This window comes from Psammomys obesus, unplaced genomic scaffold (assembly GCF_907164565.1).
Source record: "Psammomys obesus unplaced genomic scaffold, mPsaObe1.curated_primary_1811, whole genome shotgun sequence".
Lineage (NCBI taxonomy): Eukaryota > Metazoa > Chordata > Mammalia > Rodentia > Muridae > Psammomys > Psammomys obesus.
Window position 1 is genome coordinate 1384092 of NW_026596415.1, and position 23812 is coordinate 1407903.

At 44.3% G+C, this 23812-nt stretch overlaps 1 protein-coding gene across 3 annotated transcripts in view; it reads right to left on the reverse strand.

The window, feature by feature from the left end:
- Positions 1-233: 233 nt before the first annotated feature.
- Ercc4 (ERCC excision repair 4, endonuclease catalytic subunit) overlaps positions 234-23812 on the reverse strand; it is a 32067-nt gene continuing 8488 nt past the window's right edge. The window contains exons 1-10 of one of the 3 annotated variants that reach the window (XM_055597753.1): positions 22168-22240; positions 21163-21358; positions 20165-20372; positions 18133-18313; positions 17071-17199; positions 15993-16103; positions 13081-13678; positions 10804-10896; positions 7419-7531; positions 234-4578 (exon numbers count right to left, since the gene is read on the reverse strand). In XM_055597753.1, coding sequence (XP_055453728.1) covers positions 3845-4578; positions 7419-7531; positions 10804-10896; positions 13081-13678; positions 15993-16103; positions 17071-17199; positions 18133-18313; positions 20165-20372; positions 21163-21358; positions 22168-22207 — 2403 coding nt within the window. In that variant the 5' untranslated portion in view covers positions 22208-22240 and the 3' untranslated portion in view covers positions 234-3844. Of the gene's footprint in view, positions 4579-7418; positions 7532-10803; positions 10897-13080; positions 13679-15992; positions 16104-17070; positions 17200-18132; positions 18314-20164; positions 20373-21162; positions 21359-22167; positions 22241-23812 lie in introns of those variants that run through there. The other 2 variants (XM_055597752.1, XM_055597754.1) reach the window with 2 other exon arrangements.

The window sequence follows — 23812 nt, forward strand, 5'->3', positions numbered from 1 at the left end:
CTCCTGTACCCATGCTTTATCATAAGTTCTGCAGTCAGACCATGTGGGTTTCAAATCACGGTATTGTGAATGACTACTGGATGACACTGGGCAAACTGCTTAAGCTCTCTGGTCTCAGCTTCATTACCATGAAGAAGGGGTAGTGGCACCTTCTTGGCTTTGTGCTGGGGATTAAATGACATAAGGCCAAGTGGTCATTCAACAGGGGTCACAGCACTACTGTGAAGAAAAGGTTCAATAGTTTGTCAATCTTTATTCAGAGGGTTTTAAAACATGAAAAAATACATAAAATAACCAGTCTCCCACACATTAGAAAGGACTGTGCATAGACATTCAAAGCAGAGGCAGGAATGAGGACACCACTGTGGTGACCCAATTCAAAGTGTTAATTAAACTTGTTTAAGAAACCATGTTCAATTTTACTGCTATATAAAGGACAATTTACCTCTACCAACTTGAGTTAAAAGGAATAAAAACACAGGAGTTGACCCTTTGTTTGGATGCCCCAATGTCCAAAGGATATCAGCTTTTCTTCTCCAGCTCCTTTCATAAAGAGACGTCACAGCACGTTAAGGGACCAACCAAGGAAAGTGCACTGCTGACACAGAATGTGGGTTACGCTAACAAGAGGCAGGCAGAGCACTGACTGAGAACAAGCCTGCTTTAAGCATCCAGTCCGTGTGACAGCTTCACTGTGTAATCGTGTGTTGCTAGTAAAATATGCCCTCTTACTGTACATTGTCATTTTTACTTTGCCCCCAAAGCTAAAGAAGAGCTGAATAAACCGAGACAGAGAGACAGACACACATACACACTACAAGTAAATATATCAATTTTGGATCTCTCTTGCCAAATCTCGGCTTATGCAACCATAAATTAAAACAACAGACAAAAAGGAACAGCACTCAATAGCACAGCAGTACCGGCTACCAAGTGCCCCTGAAAACAATGGACAATTACATACCATAGCTCAGGATTGGACATGAAATAGTTAACATAAAAATGAGAGCAAAATAACTAAGAAAGTGACAGTTTTTCCAAAGCCTGGCTACATTTTCATCTTTTCCTTAACATTCTTTTGAGGGGATATTTCTAAGTTAAATTAAAAAAATTTCCCTCAAGAAGTTCTCCAAAGCAGCATGAAATCAAATCTGCTGGAAAAGCAAAAGTGAAGGTCAAAATTGAGCCTCCTTATTCACTAAGTAACTGCATCTCAACAACCCACACCTGATGGGGGCTGGATGAGATCATTTCCAGTTCCCTGTGAGGTGGGATTGCACCACAAAGCTCTCAGACAGCTATAGCCCACAGTTCAGTGGGCGTCCACCAAAGGGAGTCATGTCTACCTGAAGACAGTGTTGATGGCCACCACAGTTTTGCTTGTTTTTGAGATGGGTCTTACTCTATAATTCGGCTAGCTTGGAACTCACTACATAGACCAGAGATCCACCTGCCTCTGCCTCTCCAGAGCTGGGATTAGGGCTGTGGGCCACCATGCTTGGCTTAATGGCTACTGAGTAGGTTACTCCTCATACAGTTTAAAAAACACCGAAAGGTGCTAGGATTTAAGAAAGTAAACCCAATGGTGATTTCTTATAACTACAATGCTGACCTAGCTTTTGGAGGTCTTGTAAAAGCTACCCAGGAGCTCATCAATAAACTGGGTATTTATGATTTTGAACAACAACAACAACAAAACCAAATGTAGCAAAATGCTGCTGGGAAACAAAGTCAGGCTTCCACTTTGCAGCTTCCTGTTCCTTCAGCAAAGATTCTAAAAATGTGTAAAAATATCTGAGAAAGCCAAATAAATGATGGATGTACTGGAAGTGTTCCACACCCGGAAATATTTCAGACAGCCAGTGGAGGGAGAGGTGAGTCTTCACCCGAGAAGACCATTTCCAACCTAACAGAAGCCACCAGTCACGCTCAAGCCCCTGAGACGAGACTGTGTGGCTTCTTCTTCCTACAGGTGTCACTTGAGGAGCTGAGGGACACTGGAAGTCCATGGGCCGAAGACTGCTGCACTAGGTAAAAACGACTGTTTAAAATGGCATCAAGAAGAGCTTTGACATTTTAAATTTGAATGAAACACCCATCACAGCATGTGTTATTTAAGATTTTTGTTATGGAACAGAACAACAGAAAAGGGAGGTGAGACTCCGCAGAGAGAAGAGAATGTGCACTATAAGTGAACATGGCACGCCCATGTTAATGAGCTGAGCACGAGGCAGGTCTGTCCTAAGCCAGAAGGCAAATATATTTTTAACCCTGGGTTGAAACAAGTAGTTCAGATCCTTTTTTTTTTTTTTTTTAACCTTTAGCTTACTTTTAAAAATCTTTTTTCCTGCTATCAGTCACTGATAACTGCCTGTCTTGACATCCCTTGATGTTCATTCCTGACAGGCTCTGGAGAGGATGCCTGATCTGAGTGAGCTGCATCCTTGGATTTCACCAATCAACGATTGTAAAGACAGGAAAGAGATGCATCTTCACTAAACATGTACTCTTTACCCTTTGACAAGCACAAGGAAACCGGCCCTTCCACAGACTTGTCCTGAAGCAGCTGCTGTAACCCACCAAGAAATGGTGTCACATTCACAGGATGCTAGGCAAAGGCTATACATCAGCACCATTGAAGGATTGCAGCATGCGAACACTGCAGCTTCAGAGGGTCCTGGAAGCAATCTCCCAAGGACACTGAGGGACAACTGTACTGTTAAGTACCAATAAATCAAGAAGCCAACATGAAAGGTTCAGTTCAAAGTGCTTTTGTTAAAGTCGGGAGTCGGTATTTTTGTTACAATGACTACTTTTTGATCAGCTCAGTTTGACAAACCAAAAGATGGCTGACTCTGATGAAACACTCAACCACGTGGCAAGGCGAGAATCCTGTCAGTGTCAAGTCTTGAGGTAGAAAATTTACTGCTTGTTGCTGAACACACGAACAATGAATACTTAAGCATCATAGTTTGCAAATGGCATGAAGATGCTGTGAATCCCATTAACACAGAAAAGCCAGTCTAAATCAATCATGAGCTTGGCCTGTGGGTCTTTAGACATCTCTGCATTTCTTTTGCATTCTTACAGTTTCTCTGAATAGATCTTATCTATTGTCCTTTAATATGAAGGAGGGACCCATATCTAGAAAGCACCTCGACCTCCTCTGCTCACATCTACTCCTTACCCAGGCATGGAGAAGCAGTCAGGACAGGAGCTGGGCAGGGCAGATGCTGCGCTTCTGGTATGGCACTGGCCTCTTACACCAGTGAAGTGTGGGATGGGGACTCTCTGATTTGTCATTTGGGCTTAGACTAGGAATTTGGAGATCAAATATTGAGAAAACCAAGAATTCAGAGGAGTCTTCCATTACCTCATCAAATCTTGTCAACAAACAATTAATTCTGTTAAAAACAAGTCACAGCACATGTTACATATATATGATGATCAGACTAGTGGGCTGGTTTGGTGCTGTGAGTGGGAGATGAAGATGCTGAGGGGCACAGCTGGGCACGGCTGGACAGCAGTCTGTTTCAGGTCTACCATATTCTGTGCAGACAATGCTAAGAACACGGTGGAGTGTTTTTACCAGCCTGAATGCAAACACTGACTCTGTTTGTTTCAAGTGGCGTGATCCCGCCACACCTTATTTAAAACGGATCACTGTAAGCCTAGCACAGACCACTGAGAGGCAAGAGACAGCAAGGGGAGGCAAGAACACACCTCAGCACAGCCAGGGGCACCTCCTGGCTTCTGCACCAATGACCTAGAGGACAGAATGGAAGCCCCTAAATACCCGGGAAATGAGCTGCTGTGCAAATGATTAACAGCGATCTGAATGAAGTCACTTTCTTACTCTGCCTTTGGACACTACGTCTGCATAGGCAGTGTGGAGGAAATCGTGCAGCTGCTTGGCATTTCCCGAGTGCCCGAGGATGCCTGTGAGCTGCTCCAGGGACAGGGTGGCCAGCTCTGCGATGTTCTTCACTTGATTCATCAGGGAGCGACAGTTCTTTGCGTTGACCCCAGGCATCTTTAGTATGAAGTCTTGGGGGCCAGGGTTATACTTGTCTGACTCAGGCAGTGTTTCTGAGTCTGCGGTGATGGCCAGGGCGGTGGCTGCATCAGGCTGTGGCTTGTTCTGCTTCAGCTCCTCGAACAGCTCGGCTGTGGCATGGGGTGAGGGGCACCAGAGCAGTCGCAGGCGTGGGAAATGCAGGGTGAGGAGCGTGAGCTTGGAGCTCACATCACTGCTGCTCATCTCCTGGAAGAAGACACCTCGTGGTGCCAGAGAGAAGGGCTTGGCCGGGTCAAACTCTATGAGCAGCACGGGCCGCCGGTAGTAGCGTGACATGGCAAGGCACTGGCTATAGAGGCGGCCACTGTTCAGCGAGCCAATGAGGTCACTCACACTTTTGCGTTCCACGCACAGCTCAGGCGTCAGGATGTAATCACCCACCTCTAGAGTCACTGGCTCGATGTCAATGCCCCGCCGATGGAGCAGAGATGGGAGCTCGCTTCGAAACTCACGCATGTCTACCACGATGCTGGGCTGTATGCTGTTCTGCTCCTGGCCACCTATGAAAAGGGACATTTAGGTCATGAAACAGGGAAGAGTGCTCAGAGATGAACTCTGAGAGGCTTAAATCTGTTTCTGTTGTTAAATTTGGATTAATAGCTATAACATTTCCTATCAGACCAAAAAAATAGCATTTAGAGAGAAAGCAGAGGTAGTTTTCCCCAAAGTAAATGGAACTAATGGGAGAACTAGCCTGGGCTGGTAGTTCATGACTTACAATGGTACACAAACACCTGCCCTTGTTCCTCTCTGGGACACTGACCACATTGTGCTGGTCCTTGTATCTCCAGGTCCTACAGACATTCCTAAGAAGACTGCCCTCTGAGCTGCTGTCCCTACCTTTGGGTCTGGAGATGGGAAGGAAAGAGGTGGGCTTCTTATACTCTGCTGTGAGTACATGGGGTCATGCTAGCAAGCAGATTCTGAACTCAGCAGGTACATTTTCAACAAACCCTATGGTGACAATGTTGCTGCTTTAAGTGTGTGTTACATGTTCGTGAACGTGTGTGTGTAGCTATGTTGAGCCCACGTGCGGAGGCCAGAGGAACGTGGTCCATTCTGTCATTTTCCTTTGATAAGGACTGTCACTGAGCCTGGAGCTAGGCTAGCAGCTGGGATCCTGGTGATCCTCCTACATCACAGCAGTGGTGATACAAGCACATGTGGCTTTTAACATCAGGCTGGGGATTTGAACTCAGGTCTTCATCCTTGTACAGTACTTTATCCACTGATATGTCTACCCACTGATTCATGTCCTCAGCCCCAAGAGCACTGTTGACTGTGAAAGGCTTTCATAGGCAAAATTATGCCACTCCAAATGCCTGTACCCAATTACTGCTCGATAGGGTTTCCTAGCATGGCAGAAGTGGATTTGTGAGCAGGACTCAGGCAGGCTCTCTGAGGCTGGGTCACCCTGGGCCACCTGATGTTATGACTTGGATATGAAATGTCCCTGAGGCTCACTGCGCAATCAAGGCTTGCTCCTGCGGTCGTGCTCAGAGGACTCTAACCTCAATGAGGATTAAGAGCATGGATGACGTCACAGCTGAATAGACTGCCGGAAGATAGGGTCGTCAGAGGCCGACCACTGGGGCATACCCTTGGAGTGTGTCTTGTACTTACTGTTTGATTTCTCTGTTTGCTGCCAGAGATGAACAGCTTTCAGTCCCACACCCTTCCACCATATATTCTGACTCATTGCAGGCCTGGGAACTATGAAGCTGGCTATGTGTAGACTGAAACCTCTGAGGTAGGAGCCCAATTACTCCCTCCTTTACACTGTTTCATCAGGTATTCGTCATAGCAACAGAGACCTGACTAAGAGACTGGGTAAACCCAGAGCCCTTAGGAGGAAAGGGAGGCAGCAGGGTCAGAGAAGACATCAGTATGGCTTTGAAGGCAGAGGAAAGAGCCATCAGCCAAGAATGCAGGTAGTCTTTAAGGTATTGGAAACACAAGGAGATGGCTCTTCTGTAGAGCTGCTAGGAGGAAAACAACCCTGTTAGCTGGATGGCATCTGACTAGAACTCTGCCCACTCTGAAGACCTGAGAAGAGGGCACCAAGTTTATGTAGTGCTTGCAGTAGCAACAGGAACTCAGACAGAGGCTTCCCAAGGGCAGGCCTCTAGGAGGAGCTTTGTGCATTCGAACTATGTCTTGACCCTCCCTCCTTCACCCAAAAGGTCCCCAAGCTAGGCAGAGTCAAGAACCTTCAAAAGGGGCAAGGATGTTCTGAAACCTGCTGTCCAGGTACATAGCCTGGGGCCCGTTTCCACCAGGTGCCTGGGAGATGCCAGCCCAAGTTTTCACCCACAGAAGCAGAATTTCTGTTTGAAGCCAACAAGCCCACGCTTTAACAAGTATCTCAGGCCACATGTCACAGAACGTGTGGAGGTCAGAGGACAATTCTTAGTTGTGGCTTCTCTCCTGCTACCTAGTGGGAGGGGACACGGGACTCAGATTGTCAGGTCTTCATGCAAGTGACTATAACTTCTGAGCCATTTCTCTAGCCCCTGACAAATATCCGATAAAACAATATCAGGGAGGAAAGATTTACTTTGGCTCAGGGTTTCAGTGCACGGGCTCTGTTGTTTCTGAGCTCGTGGCAGCCAGTGCCACAGGGACGGCAGGACATGAAAGCCTCACCTTAGGTCCACTGACAGCCCAGGGCTCTCACCAGACGTTACAGAAGCTTTAACCCTATTGTTTCTCTCATGCTGCTTGGCCAATGGCAGCTGCCATAGGCATGGAAGTCCTGGTGAATAAGTTTGCATTTGGAATCCAGCAGGCCTTGGTGGCATGCCAAACAACTGGGATTGGAGAGATATCAAGAAGCAGAACATACTTCAGAGCAGTGAGGACTCATATGACCCCCAAGGAAATCCCAGCAATCTGTGAACCAGGTATAGGAACTAAGGGAAAGCTTTCTTCAGCTATTGTGTGAGCCAACTGGCTTCCCTGGGTGACTCTATCTCAAGGCTTCACTGGTAGAGTTCATCTAGAATCTCCCCAAATCATTTCCTTTTCTTCAAAAAAATTATTATTTTTTTATTTATGTGTATGTGTATGCCTGTGTGTTTATATGTTGCCCATGAGTGCATGTCCCTGAAGAAGCCACAAGATGGCAATAACGTACAGGCAGTTGTGAGTTGCCTGCTACAGGTGCTGGGGACTGAACTCAAGAAGCTCTTGAATAGACAAGCATTTTTCCCCAGCAAGTACCTTCCCCAGCTTGGTATGTGCTCTTAAGAGTTTATCTTAGAAGCTCAGCTATGTGGCTCTGGGGCTTCACAGTCTCCTGTGAAGGCAAAAGTGGTGGTGAGCTCAGGGAAGGACTCACCTGCTTTCCGAGTGTCAGTGGGAGCATCTGGGGACACCATGCCTCTTGCTAAGTCCAGGTTGGTTTCATCTCTGCCTTCCCGTTCTTCGGGGACAACCATGCTAGCTTTCTCCCTGGAGGAACAAATACCACAGGCATCACTTGAGTAATCTCAACACTCTATAAATTAATCTTTTTGAGAAGTCTAATCTAGAAGATGATCTACATGCTGGCAGTATGGGTGCACTCAGGAGGCTGAGGCAGGAGGATTGTCTATGACACATGACTGGACTAGTAAAAGTGAATGCAAGGAATATGTTAGAAATAAATAAGCAAGCGGGAAAAATTGGAGCAGGAAGAATTGCTCAGATGTGCCTTCCTTTCTCATCCTCAGAGTTCAAATAAGAAGCTCTTTTAGTTTCTATTATGTGACTGAGATTGCCTGAACCTGCTGTAAGGTGAAGGCATTGTCAACATCGAAAAACAAGTTAAATCATTTAAAGTCAGATTTTTTTTTTAGCGTAAGTAAGGAGGGTTCAGTCAATGAAAACTCAGACATGATGGAACTGATTGAAAACCCTGCAGATGGGAGCCTCATCAAATGCCTTTAGTTTCAAAGGAGAATCATGGTCACTACAGGAATAAAATTTATCAGGGATTACAGAATGTTGCTCATCTGGGGAAGGAACTGGGAACAGCAGCCACTTTTTGTGCATTTGCTTGAAAGCATTATGGAGTATCCCTGTTCTGGGCTGGTAAGATGGCTAAGTGGGTAAAGGTGCTTGCCACAAGCCTGACTACCCAAGTTCAAACTCCAGAACCCATGTGGTGGAAGAAGAACTGACTCCTGCAGGCTGTCCTCTGACCTCCATATAGTGCACACGTATACATGCATGAATAGAGACACAGACACACACAAAATAAGTAAACAAATGTAACAAAAACATGATCACACAATCCTTCTAGTCTTCGGAGTAACCCAGTATCTCATCCATGTGGGTTAGGAGGACTAACCCACCTGCAAGAGTTGTCAGACATCATTACACCAGGTAAGTCCCTGAATCACCATGGTGAGCTGGGGGTCCTACACCTTTACAACCTCTAAGCATGTGATGATTAATTCATGAGACTGTCAGTGCTCAGTATTCAGTCCGTGCCGTGTGTGACAGAGCATGTGCACCCAGACCTCTTTTCTCTGGAGGCTGCAGTAGGGCTGAGAAAGCAAAGCAACCATGAGCAAACCCACAGAACTGAGAACTTCAGCAGACACTAGGTAAGACAGAGGAGCTGCCAAAAGGCATGTGTCTACCAGGGTCAGAACAACACACATTCCTGGAGAGGAAACAGAGCAGGACTATGGAGAGCAGGATACATGTGGGCTACGTGCCGAGGAGCCTCAGCGAAAACTACCGACATCAAGGCTGCATGAGTGCTGTCTCTGTTGCCATGTCTGCATATGCTGTGGCACATGATTCCAGATGACATTATTCCTACTTGTTCCCTCAGCTGATTCTTATCTGCGTCCTTTTGCTGTGACAAACCAACTATTAGAGCTTCTAAGCAGACCACTGACTGGAGGGTGACTTTGGGGACCCTGACACAAGAAAACCAATGATCTAATAAGGATCCTTTATCTCTAGGTGTTCATTTGTAATTTGGTAACAATAACTTTGATCAGAGAAGAGTTAGATAAAGAATATTTTTAAGACAATAAAAGAACTTTAGGGAGGTGCTGGCTCACACCCAATGGCACCTCGTCTCTTACTCATTTTGTAAATATTTCTCACAGCTGTCCCTTTCTCTTCATTAGCCTTCTCTCAGCAGACAACTGCATCTGCATTTTCTTCCATAGACTCTTTACAAATGTAAGAGCCTCAGGCCACCTGGGATATGCAGTGCTGTCAGAGTCCTAGAGCTCTGGGCTCTCTTCCATACCTGTGCTCAGCATGAGCCCTTTCTCATGGAATTTGCATATACTAGATGGTCAATAAGCAGCTTTGCTGCTGGAGACTCAGTAGGTGAAGGTCCAGAGGTCAGGAAGGTCTGTGAATATGTGGTAGTCTGTTTAATAACTGTCTTGTTATAACACCACTTCTGAAATAGCCTTTCAACATACATATACACCCCTCCCAATACACACACACACACACACACACACACACACAAATTCCATAGGGCAGTTCCATAGGCTAAGAGGACTGAGTAACAAACCTGTATAGCAAGCAGCTTCAAGGAAACACCACTGTTCTACAAGATGTAAAGGGAAGGATGCCATCCCAGTGGAAATGTCTGTGTTAGACTAACCTGGGCATACAGATGCTGAGCGCCCACAGCCAGCCTTGCAGGATGCTGCCCACTCTCAGAGCCTGTTAGCTCCATGCCAGGCTTACTGTCACTGTATGCTGCCAATGTCATACTGCCATCACAAGCACAAGAAGCCTGTGATGAAGATGTACGCCACTGTTTGCTCTGGCCTAGGCTCTCTAGCTTGGCTCTCTGATGTCTAAGCCTGGCTTTACAGTTCCCGGATCAGCCCACTGCAATCTATTGGTATGGCTCCTGAAGGTCATCTGATGCTTAGGGGAGTAACAGGTAGCCAGCCAGTTTGTGACTGTTCCATAAACAGCACCTTCTGTTAAGCTGAAAAGCATTTTCTACCAGGATCGGTAACATGACATGCATACTAGATACATGTGTTCAGAAAAACAGCACACCCTTAGTGTGATTCTAGTCACAGTGGTCAGAACTGGAGGCGGGGCATAAACGTGCTTCCCAGCTCAGGATGGAGCAGCAGCCCACCTTCAAACACAGATTTTATACGAAGGGAAAACGCACAATTCAAAGAGAAGGACCTTGGGCAGAGGGTGCAGGGCTAATACTGTGTCTTGTGACTTGTCTGATGATGCACACAGCAGACAAAAGGTGGTTTCCCTTATACATTGCTGATATGAAAAATCTGAAATTCAAAATGCTATGAGATGGAAAGTGGCCAACACAGCAGCACAGGAGGACATCTCATGTCCAGTTCTGTGCTGGTGGCATCTACAGAAGTGCCCGACTGTGGCCTCCATCCTGTGCCTTCACGCCACAGGTCTCAAAGCCACATGAACTTCATGTTCAGGATTAGATCCTGTAACTAACACATCTGTAACTAACACATATATGAAATTACACTGAATTTGCTATAGTTATAGTTACAAGGATTTCAGATAAGAGATACAACTCAGATTCTACTCATTAAATCCACCCTCAGCAACTGCGCGAGTAAGAGAGTGGGAAGGAAAAAAGGGAGTGTGTGAGAGGCAGGCCCTGGGCACCAGCCATGCCCAGTTCATGACCCTACCCTCTTCTTCCCCAGCTGAGCGTCCTCTCAGGAGGCCAGGTTACCATGGGCCACCCACCTCACCTTATAAGCTTTTCAAAAGCTTCCTTTTCTTTCCGCAGGGCAGTCAGGTAGCGCTGCTCTTCCGTGGAGCCTCCATATATGAGAAAGTACACCCTATGGGTTAAGACAGAGTTCCTTTAGGTTGCAAAAATGTACTCTCAACCCCTGGGAGTAGAAGCACCATGGAGCGTCTACAGTAGTAGCCCTGGATGCTCAAGAAGAGCTGGGCTTGTGCTCAGCACACAAGGCGCCAGCCACCTTGTGACGAAGGCCCCAGCATCACCCGCTTAAGGTCGTCAGGTTGTTACCCAGTGAAAGTTCTTTTTCTCTTCAGCAAAAGCAGAAACAGTTCCTGAGATATGACTAGAGGATAAGAATTCTTTCTTTATAACAAATAAAAAACAAAGCCAACAAAATCTCTTAGATGCTTCTTTTTTCAAATTTTTTTCTTTATACTTCTGCCAAATGATAGCTTAGAAGTTGGAACTCATCATTAGAACTAGCTTAGGAAAATTCAATGTTAGTGACAAGCAAACAAATTAAACATCTAAGACCTTTATCCTTTGTACTTTCTCAGTTCTTTTTTATCCATGTCATAGTAGAACGGAGCCAGGAATGTCTTCCAGACACACATGGGTAGTATCAGGAATCTCATTAAAAAAAATTATCCACACACACACAGTCTCTAAAGAGCTTTGCTTTGGGGCTAGAGAGATGGCTTGCTGGTTAAGAGTGCCTACTGCTCTCCAGAGGAACAGATTTCCACTCCAAGCAGCCATGTGTGTGGCTCATAGCTGCCTGTAACTCTAGCTTTTAACCCTCCTCTGGCATCTTTGGCAAATGGAACACACACACACACACTCACCATTAAAAACAAATGTCTAAAGAAAACCCCACAGAACTTCCTTTTTCTCTCCTCTGTGGCTGAGGCTGAGTAAGTGCCTGTACCAATGCCACCTCACTCCCTATTCTTTTTGAGCATGCTTTTCTTTTAGCACAAATCTTCCCAGACTATGCTACTCTAAAGTGTAGAGAGAAGGGCTCTGGGTGAGTTAGGAGATTTCAGCTACCCGATGGATGTGGCTAAAGCCAATCAATTTCCATTTCTTGGCTTGAGTTTTCCATTGACAGAGTGAGCTGTTGAATTCCCAGGACTCTTCTACCCTTGACATTTTGATTTCAAACAGGACAGTGTCCTGTTCTTGGGTAAGAAGCTTGGTGCACGTAAGCTACCGGGGAGCCGATGCCTGCAGGCTCAGTAGCTGACCAGTGGACAATGCTCTCCCCAGGTCTTTACCCCTGGGCCCCTGCTGACCTGCCTCTACGGCAACCGCTCCGAAAGGCTGCCTTGGTTACCTTGCTACAAAGGCTTCTCTTGGCTCTGTTTCTGGTTTGGACTGAGTTCAGGATATTAATTTTTATGTTTATTTCCCTTTAGCTGCTGGAGAGTGAGAACACTGTGTTCTCTGGGAGGGAGGAGTAACTTCCTCATCTGATAGAGCTGTTCGTGGACTTAAAAAAAAGATTTATTTATTATTTACACAGCACACCAGCAGAGGGCACCAGATCTCACTATAGGTGGTTGTGAGCCACCGTGTGGTTGCTGGGAACAGAACTCAGGACCTTTGGAAGAAGAGCCAGTGGTCGTAACCTCTGAGCCATCTTTCCAGCCCAGATCAATAGATTTTGAAGATCTTTCTAGAAACCCAAGAAAACCTGGTACAATAATTCTTAAAACATGTTAGTTTTACGAGATCATTCATAATTTCATAATTTAGTCAGTTCTTAAATGTGTAAGCTGTGAGACTGAAGTGTGGTTCAACAGGTAGAGGTGCTTTCTGTCTAATCAGTGCAGCCCCTGGACCCCACAAAAAGGTGGAAGGCATCAACCAACTCCCGTGAGCTTCATGGTATGCATACATCCACAAATGTAATGAAAAATCTTTCAGATTTTACAGGGTGTTTTAGAAGATTAATATAACACTTGGCTAAGTCATTAGTATATTACCTTTAATAATACACAGAACATTATAAATTTTCTAGACTTTCCGGATACTGTACCTGTAAGAGACACACTCAGACATAAAGAAAGAATATGAGCAGGGGCAGGGAAAACGCCAGGGGTGCTGGAGGCTTGCAGTTTAGCCAGGATGGCTGACATCCATATGGAGTGCTTTCTCCCATTCACCAGAAAGCAGCGTCAAACTAGCCTCACCATGGGTTAAACGTAAGAAAACCACCATGCAGGCCAGACAGTTGTTGTACTAAAGCCCGCAGAACTGTCAGGCACAGACTTGCCTCAGCGGTTTCCCAGGCCTGCTGGCCCTGTAGATCTCCAGCTGCCGGACAAAGGTGAGCTCTGCGTCATACAGAACGACATATCTGGGTTCCACCTCATGCAGTACCCGCGTCAGGGCATAGGGGTCGCTGCACCCCAGAAGCGGATGGATGATGGTCAGGGGCTCTTTGAGGATGCCATAGGCTGCATCAGATGACAAATTTAAATCAAATGATTCCTGCTGTATCTCTCCCCCGCAGCCTCCTGGGCTACTGCCAGCTTGTCTGTGCCAGCCTTCCTCGGCAGCCTCTTCCTCTGGCGGCTCCTCAGCAGTCCTCATCACTTGCGTTAGAGTCAGCTCTCGCTTCTTCCTTTTGAAAGGCCCCTTTTTGGTAGAAGCACGCTCTTTGTTTTGGACGTCTTTGGGTCTTTTGTCAGATCTCACAGTTCTCTTTGGGCTGTCCCCCTTTCTAAAATTCAGCCACACTTCTTCGGCTTTGCTGTCCTTCTCAAAGGTTTTCCTGTAGAGCCGCAGCAGGAAGGCTTCTGCCCCTGCCGTCAGGTAGTCTCTCAGCTGGCAGCATGTGCGGTCATCACTTGCACAGATGAGCACCTGGCCTGCAATCAGAGAGAACACATGCTTGCTCGCTCACTCCCCTCCATGGCTCCTTTGGGCCACCTTGGGTCCCCTGTCACCTTCTTCTATGGGAAGGCATCATCTTACCCTCATTAAAGAACCCAATTTGCAAATTGTTTAAAAAGGGCCTTTGGTAGCAATCACACCCTCTCTCTGCTTTCTGAAGCCAGGACTAAAAGTCTACTGAAAGCAGGGCCAAGGTATAAAGGTGGATTTAATGAAGCTTCAAATGAATAACTTTCTAGAGACTCCTAGACACCAAAATACATTCCAAATGGATTATGGGGTCAAGTGCCAAATCTTAAATCATTAAGAAAGGATGGCTTGTTTTCACTCCCCCAAGATGGAGGTGATTTTCTAGTCTTAAAAGCAGAAGAGTAATTCTCAAAGAAGATTGCATCTAATGGTTGATTTTAGAACAATAAGAACAGCATTAAAAACTCTGAAGAGAGAGATCAACTGTGATAAATGTCACTGTTGTTACTAATAAAGGGCAAAGAAACTGTGGTGTAGTCTAAGTCGGCTGGGAAAATAAGACAATATGTACTAAAGATACAGCTGAGAGCAAGGAGGTTACTAAAATAAAAATATAGGATGTCTTCTCAAATTAATAGTTGATATATATATATATAAAAACTTTATATATATATGGGCATATATAACTTTATATATATATGGGCAAAACATGTACACAGAGAACTGCCAGTTACAGTTAGCTAAGTAAATGAAAATGAACATTATAACAACCAATGTCTTACATGCCTCTAATCCCAGCATTTAGGAGGCAGAGGCAGAAGGACTGCTCCAAGTTCAAGGCCAGTCTGGTTTACAAAGTTTCTAGTTAGCTGCTTGAGAACTGTGCAGTCAAGTTATTAAAAAAAGTCACAGAACACCCATTTTTAAATTAAGAGTTCAATTACATTTATTTTATTTATTGTGTGTGCACAGGTCAGAGTACCCTGTTCTCTTCTTCCCCCATGTGGTTTCCAGGGAACGAGCTCAGATTGTCTGGTGTGGCAGCTAAGGCTGTTAGCTCCTGAGCCATCTCACCAGCCCCTTATAATGCTTTCCAAATAAGCTTTTGTGTTGGATCATATGCATCGCTCTCCTTGACTGCAGGCAAGGGATGGGCAGAGCCAAATAACTTTAATAATGTGAAATAGAAAACATGTGAGAGAAATCTAGAAGGAACCCACTAATGTCAACAACAACATCATTGGGTGGAGGAAAATCTTTGTTCTCCCGCTCCTCTTTTATTATTCTTTTCACTGTATCTAAATGAGCATCTGTGATGTTGGGTCTTAGATCAAAACACTGTAAGCTCTGGGTAATTATCAGGACCTAAAATAAGGATTGAATGTCTTTAAAAAGGGGCTATTATTTCTTTATCTGTGCATGTACCTGACCGCGAGCATGAACATGCCTGTGGAAGCCGGAAGAGCACACTAGAGCTACATGGAGCTGGAGTTACACGTGGTCTTGAGCTGTCTTAACATGGGACTGAACAGTCCTCCTCTGCTGAGCCATCTCTCCAGCCCCTTGGGTGACTTAAAAAAAACTAACCTCTTAGGTTCTGCACAAAGTAATTGGTTTCACTCTGGTATTTACATAGCGTCATTATGCTTTGTTCTCATTTTCCCTGGCACCCTCCACATCACCCTGCTTGCTTTTATTACTTTGCAGTTCAAAGATTCAGTGAGTATTTTTTTTTAAAAAATGTAGATTTACTCTTTATCTAGTCTTATTTTTAACTTACAATTCTGGCTTAGTCTCCTGTGCGCATCTGTTAGCATGTTCCTGTTTGAAGGTAGACGGCCTACAACTGCAATTGTTTTTCTAGGGTTCAATCAATAGAGGTGGTCAAGCTTCTTTGGAAAGACACTTGGCTGGGCACATAAAACAGAAAAAACATTAGCTGATTCCTTGGAAAGTCTGGATTTAAAACCTTGTGAATATATACATGGAAATTTGCTGAATCTTTAAATAGAGGCCCTGAGAAGCCAAGCAGTCAAGAATGTGCTTTGTGAATACATAATGACTCAACCTGGAGAAAAGTGCAACAAATAAACAAACTGAAGCAGCCCTGGCTCCAGGCGATTGGCATCTACTGTCTGTGTGCTGAGTGGGGTTTGGTGGCACCTGACTGGAATCCAGTACGAGGAAGCAGAAGTTAGGAGACTCAGAATCTCAAGCCAGCCTCAGATGCAGAACAAAGGCAATCTGGCCAACGAGATCCTGTCTCAGAAACAAAAACAACCACCAGGTTAATGTTACCTTCTCCCTCTTTGTTCCTACCTGGGCCACCAAGGGCTTCACTCTCCTTATTTTCTGCTTCGATTTCTTTCAAGACTTCAGATAGCGCCTCCCACTTTGGGTTGCTTTCTAGGACCAGTTCCTTTTTGGTTTCTGTATAGAAATAAAATATAACCTCATTCTGTATGATGTTTAGCTAAAACCATGCCAAAGGCTTTCCCACAGAGAAAACTAGTGTCACTGCAAATGGACACGCCCTCGGCCTTCCACCATGCTACACGGGGGCTGCTTCCCTAGAAAAGCCTGCTGACAATGCTAGCTAGAAACGTGTAGAGGTGGCGGGATGGACTGGCCACGAGCACAGTCAATAGAGATGACTCTGTGCTGTCACTGGTGATGCTGTTGTACATAAGCAGCTACACAAAGCAAGGAGGAGGTCCCATCAATATTCACTATTATTGTTATTATGATTTTTGGCTTGTCGAGACAGGGTTTCTCTGTGTAGCCTTGGCTGTCCTAGAACTCAGTCGGTAGGTCAGGTTGGCCTTGAACTCAGAGATCTACCTGTCCCTAACTCCTGAGCACTAGGATTAAAGGCATGCACCACCACTGTTGGGCAAATTTATTATTTCCAATAGACCCATGCTTTCTACAATCCTCAACATGGATAAAAGCAGAAAACAACTATTTTTTAAAATTCTATAGTATTCAAACAGATTATGAACACACCATTTTGAATAGAACTTTAAATTAGGCAGAAACAAGTATATAACTATCCCATCCCAGACTTAGAAAAAGTGGTACTTGATGCTTATTAGATAGTTTCCTCCATATATTATATTTATAGTCTTTACAAGTTGTAAAGACTGCTGAAATGTCTCACTAGGACTCTAAGTGGCCAAGATAGTAATAGCTGAGGTGTTTGTTATGGTGCAGGAAGAACACTTCTGACTGATGTCTGGCCTTCAGCACTGCTGTCCTCCGGCAATGGATCTCATCTGGTTTTAGTGCATACTTTGCCCACAGACTGTACGCATCTATGGGCAACAGGGTTTTAGATTTGTTTAAGCGGACGCCTGCTTCCACGCCAATGTGAATAAAGATGTGGTGAGGGCCTTACCTTGTCCTTCTGCACTCTTCACCTTTTCAGACGTTTTGGCCTTTTTGCTCAGTTTGGCATCTGGAACATGATACACTCTTGCACGAGCATTCACGAACATGGATGTGCTAGCATCCAGGAAAAGCCAACCTAATGGTTTTGAAAAAAGGGCTTGAATTAGTGGCAATTTTAAATACTCTAATGGTTACATGACCCACATAGACCACTGGCTGCCAACTTGCTTTCACAGCAACTGTGCCTTAGTTTCTCTTAATGTTGTGGAGTCTGCTTGGCTAGACAAGTGGTTTCCAATGTTCCAGGGCCTCCTTCAGGACTCCCCAAGAGGTTTTCATGGGAATGAGATAGCAACACTTTCCTTAGAGCAATTCTAAGATATGGTGACATTTCCAAGGTGTAGTGAGGAACTCCACAGGTAACCACACAAATCAGGGCAGGTCCCAAGTACTCCCAACTAAGAAATCCTTCTTCCATGCACTTTGTAGTTCATTACTTCTGTACATGATGTACATTTGTACATGATGCTGGGGACTGTATTCAGGGCCTTACATGTGCTAAGTATGTGCTCTATCACAGTGCTATCTCCCTAGGTCTGTACTTTGTTACTTGAGTATGTCCTGAAAAGCAGTAAACATTAGTTGCATATATGTTGACCCTAGGTCTTGGGTATTTAGTATAATAATCATTGTACATATATATATTTCTAAACAAATCTGTTAAGTCTTTGATACTCTTGTGGATGAAACCCATCCCTTGGGGGATTTGAATAAAATTAACTTTAAGTCCCTATCAACTAAACTCCAAGAACACAACCTATTTCCAAGTTGGAGACTGTCTATATTACAAAGTCTTCTCTGGAAATAAAACTGCCAGGAATTGATATGAATATTTATTATACAGAACAGAAGTTAAGTAGGTGGGAACATTAGCTATCAATAAAGCACTACATCCTTGTTCAGTGAACACGAAATTCAATTTATAACATGCAGCTGAATATAGCACTCTCTCCATTAACACTTCATTCAAACTAGCTCCCAGAATAATATTAGCATTTTTATCTCACACCTGAATTCTGACCGAACGCCTTCTCTGTTGCTCTCAGAGATTCCAGAAGATTAAGAAATGTAACACAATCATACTGAGAGAGGTACTGCAGTAGAGTTCTTAGTATCTTCAAATCCTGCACCAAGGATTTAGTCTTGGCTCCAAGCTGGTGCCACAAAGGGTCCAAGTAATGGCGGATTGTCTGAAAGAGAATACAATTTACTATTGCTAAAATATGTTTAGTACAGCTTTTCTTAACAAAGCCATACTTTCAATAAGGGTTATTCACTAGATATGTAAAAACATTAAAATGCTGAATGTCTTATTATTCACATTTTACTACAATAATGTTTCCTAAATATTTCTTTCCAAGGAAGATGGCTAGGAAGTTTCAGGTCACCAAATCCTAATAATGTTTAAATTTTTCAAGCATAATGTCTTATTACTACAATTTTAACAACCAGATAGAGCTAATCTCCTTTACTAACATTACTGTCACGGGGCTGGGGAGATGGCTCAGTGGGTAAGAGTATCCATTATGCAAGAAAGAGGACCAGAGTTCACATCCCTGGTGCCCACATAAAAAGATGAGCATGTGTTTGTAACCCTGCAGCTATCGGAGTCAAAGAAGGAAGACCTCTGGGCTGTCAGCTTAAGCTCTGGATTCAGTAAAAGACCCTTTTCTCAAGCAAGTGAGGCAAAGAAGTGTCAGATAACTTCGTGTCTCCTCTGACCTCTGTACGTTCAGGAGCATGTGCAACACACAACACACACATACACACATGCATGCATGCACATAGTAAATACACACACAAATATATGCCATAGACAGACATGGCCTGCTATGCATCAGAACCAGTAACTTGTTCTTGTGAACAAAAACAGCAGCATCATGGGGCATCTCATCCAACACACTGAGCAGAAGTTGCATCTGGCTGATCTTATAATTCATGCTCCAGACTGGGATACTGTAAACAAGAAACTACATGCTACAGGGTAACAGGAGGGCCAAAGCACTTCTACAACAGCAGACCACCTTCGCTGAAAGATGTATAGAACCTCAAGTTTTTGTTTTCTCTGATACAAGCTCTATCTATACTTAGATGCGGTCGATGTAATAATATCTAAAACAATACTTGACTCTCAGCAGTCAGTGACATCAGACAGAAATCAGTGTTAGTAAAGCACTCTGCTTTTCGGGACAGGGTTGTTAACACCACACATTAAGCTATACACACTTTAAGATGAAGAAAGGGAGGACAGGACACACGGGATCCATTCTGCACCTGAGCATTTCACAGTAGACTGACCTCTTCCATACACTCCCCATGCACTGTTCCTAGTGACACAGAGACTGATTTAGAGTTTAAAAGACAGTAGCATGTTCTAAAACATGGAATTTTTTAAGGCAGCATTTTTACCACAGGACTGAACACTTATATACTTAATATTATGCTATGGTGGAAAAAAAAATCAAGAAAAAAGTCCTTGAAGATTTAGCATTTCCTCAGTCCAGAACATTTGAGATAGAACATAGGTCTCAGTAATGAAAATTGCCTTTAATCCCAGCACTTGGGAGGCGGAGGCGGAGGCAGGGGGATCTCTGAGTTCTGGACCAGCCTAATCTACAGAGTGAGTTCTAGGCCAGCCAAGGATACACAGTGAGACCCAGTCTCAAAACAAACCCCCAACCCCAAAAACAACAAAAAATGCATCCAATTTTCTATTTTAAAAAGATGGTAAATTCCAGGATGTACACTTCATTTTTGTGTCTGCAGATACTCAGATTCTGTGAGTTTGGAACAAAGACATCGATTATACTTACAGCAAGACATTCACTCACTGTGTAACTGTAACTGAAAAGCCAGCCTTCTACTTACATGTCAAACACAGATGTCATCACAAATTATTATTTCTCAGGAGGCAAAGCAGCCCCACTTTAAATCACCTGCAGTTTAATGCCTACAAGGACATAGGGAAAATTGAAATGCCTTGCATTCTGTAAAATGACAATCTAACCAGCCATGTGTCAAAAGAAAGCAAAGAAGTGGACCTTGTCAAATGGCTTCCCAAGAGCATTTTCTAATGACAAATCTTCCACTTCTAGTGATGGGTTGTGGCATTTCAGTTCCTTTAGACAGGCATTTAGGATGTCTAGTATGGCCGTCTGGATGGCAAGCATGGCAGGAGTCATGGACACATGAATCTCTACGACTTCAGGCTTGTGTTGTTCTAAGAACGAGTTGACTGCTACATGGAACCTAAGGAGACAGAGTTTCCAAATCATTTCTAACTTCAACATCTACAAACAAAACATAAGCAAAATATCAATGGGCCTCATCCATTGTAGAAGCAATACACAAGCAAGGTGGGCTCAGCAAACTGTCAGCCTAACCTGGGGTCTGCTCTTAGGGTGAGGAACACAGCCCTGCCACTGGGCTCCTACTATCTATGACTGCTTAGTGTTATTAAAAAACAATCAACCAAAAAAACCCTATTACACTTATTTTGTGTGTATGTGCCATAATGTATGTGTGGTGGACTTAGGATAATCATGTGGGTCCTGGGGTTAGAACCTGAATCATCAAGGTTGGTAGCTAGCACTTTTACCCAGTGAGCCATCTTGCCACCCTTACCCCTAATCTTTTTGAGAGATGTATTTATTCGTTTACTTATGGTATGTGTGTGTGTGTGTGTGCACTTAGAGCTCAGGGGATAACCCATAGTCAGTTCCCTCCTTCCATGTGGTTCCCAGGGATTGAAGTCAGGCAAGCACCTTTAACCCCGAGCAATCTTGTTGGCTCTGCTTTTGTGTCTCTAACTGTGCTTTCTATCTGGTCATTTACAGGTGGGTTTTATTTCTGAAATACGGAGCAATTACACAAAAGAATAATTGTACTAGTACTTGTCACAAAACTGAAACATACAAAAATGTACTTAAAGTTCTTATAGACAGGATGGCAAATTTCATACTGTATTCCATCAACTGCATTAAAATGCAACTAAGTTAAGGCTTTTCTGCTCACAAAACATGTCTCATGATAACATTACCTCGGCCACAGATAGAGCTTCCTCACAAAAAGGTTCCTCATCACTCTTTCCACATGACAAAAACCAGTGTCAAAGGCAACAGCGTTGTCTGTGAAAGCTTTGATGAAGCCACGCTTGTTTTTCTGGCGGAAGAGACGCAGGATGAAGGCTTCTTGGCAGGACTCAATGATCCTGTGTGCTCTGTACACAAGGATGCCTGTTGGGGGTTGTATAAGTCAGGGTTCTCTAGGTAAGAGAACTTATAAGATGAATCTCTCTACATAGAAAGAGAGGGGCTTAACCAGAGTGCAATGGTAACCTTAACCAAGACGGGGTCGTGTCTTAATTAGGGTCACTATTGCTGTGATGAAACACCACAACCAAAAGCAAGTTGGAGAGGAAAGGGTTTATTTTGCTTACATTTCCACATCACTGTTCGTCAATGAAGGAAGTCAGGGCAGCCACTCAAACAGGGAAGGAACCTGGAGGCAAGAGCTGATGCAGAGGAGTTCTGCTTACTGCCTTGCTCAACCTGCTTTTTTATAGAGCCACCAGCCCAGGGGTGGCCCCACCCACAATGGGGTGGGCCCTTCTTCATCAATCAATAATTAAGAAAATAACTTCTAGGCCTGCCTGCTCTTACTGAGACACTTCCTCGATTGAGGCTCTTCCTCCCCAGTGACTCCAGTTTGTGTCAAGTGGACGTAAAACTAGCCAACTCAGGTGCTGGTCCTGTTTTAGGCCCAGTGATGAGTATGCAAACGAAAGTGAAGTTGAGGGAGTGAGTCTCCTGAACCATTTGGAACATGACTATCTGGACCACAAGGGGTCCAGGCTGAGGGAGGATAAAGAGCACAGGGCTTGAAAGGCACACTATGTGGACAGATAGATTATATAAAACAGCTTCATTTTAGCAAGTCTCGTAGCATGTGTATCCCATTAGATGAAGGCAGCTTGAAGATACGGTCAATAAAGGGCTAAATTATACTATTTAAAACAAAAACCTTTAGTGAGCAAACTTAATACCTTTTGTTTTGTTTGTAGAGGCAGGCACTTGTTTTAACATAGCTTGGCCTTAATTAAATTCATGCTCCTCTTGCCTCAGCCTACTGAGGACTGGGATTACAGGAATGCACCACCATGCCTGGCAATACATGGCTTTTGTGACTGTATGTACAATGCCCATGAATCCTGAAAACAAGAACAAAGGCTGAAGAGATGGATAAAGCACTTGCCATGTAGGTGTGAAGACTAGAGCTTGGACCCCAGAACCTATAGAACAGCGAGGTGGGGGTGGGGCCACCTGTACCCAGCACTGGGGAGACAGAGGCATGAGAGCTCCTGAGCAGTTATTAGCTAAATGAGCCAGGACTGGTGGGCTCCAGCTTTAGAAATAAATAAATAAATAGATAGATAGATAAATAAATAAATAAATAGAGCAGAGAGAGTCTGAGGACATCTGAGGTCAACTTTTGGGTCTCCACACACGTGTACATGTACACACCTTCACACATTTGAACACACACACACACAAAAGATAATAATTATACATGTTTCCTAATTTTAAATATCAGATACTGAAGCAGGAGACTTTAATGCACTACCATTCTTATTTCACTTATTGTATGTGTGCATATGTGGGTGTGGATACGGCATGCCAAGGGTGGAGCTTAGTTGGTTCTCTGTATCATCATGTGGATTCTGTTGAGGGGACTCAGGTCAGGCTTAGAGGCATCTTGTGGCCCATTTTAATAGAACGTGTTTCGTGACACTGGGGAAGCAGGAGATCTGCGGAGGTCAGATGTCATTTCTGGGTCAAACTCATCATTCCATAAGGCTTCTCAGGCTTTTAGACCTCAAACAATCAATATACGTCAGGGTGCACATGTACACATCCACTCTTGGTTTTGGGCCTGGTCTCTTTACTCGTAGGGTCCTGAAAATAATATAGTGATCCATATGTCCTTTTGTCATTCAGCAACTAATTGCAGACTCCATTACTTTATTTTGAAATTCTGGACCATGGTGGCTGGCTAAAATTTATTCACTAATCAACTAGCTTATCAAGTATATAAAAATTCATTTATAAGTTTATGGACAAAGACCTTCCAATCATAACGCTATACATGAAATACTCACTCCTCAGAAAACATCTGAAAGCTAGAAGGTGGTTTTCCCAAGGACTCCATGCTCCACCCTTGCTTAGCTTGTGTTGAAACATTACATAGAGAGCTGGGAGGTAGTCCAAGAGATTTGATGTTCGAGCACAGGGACCTGAGTTCAAATCCTCAGCACCCACATAAGAAGCCAAGCATGGCCACCTTGTGCACATTGGTAACTCCAGAGTTGTAGGAGAGAGAGACAGGAGGATCACTGGGGCTTGCTGGCTGCCAGCCTGCCTCCAAGTTAAGTAAGACAGACCCTGTCCCAGGAGCTTAAGGCAGAGGGTGATAGAACAGGATACACAATATCTTCCTCTGGCCTACCTATGTGCACAGGTGTACCCCTCCCCCCCCACATACATATGCATAAGGCTGAGGCTGGGTCACCCTGGGCCACCTGACGTTATGACTTGGATATGAAATGTCCCTGAGGCTCATTGCACAATCAAGGCTTGCTCATGCGGTCATGCTTAGAGGACTCTTCATTTCATGTAGGTATTAAGATTAGA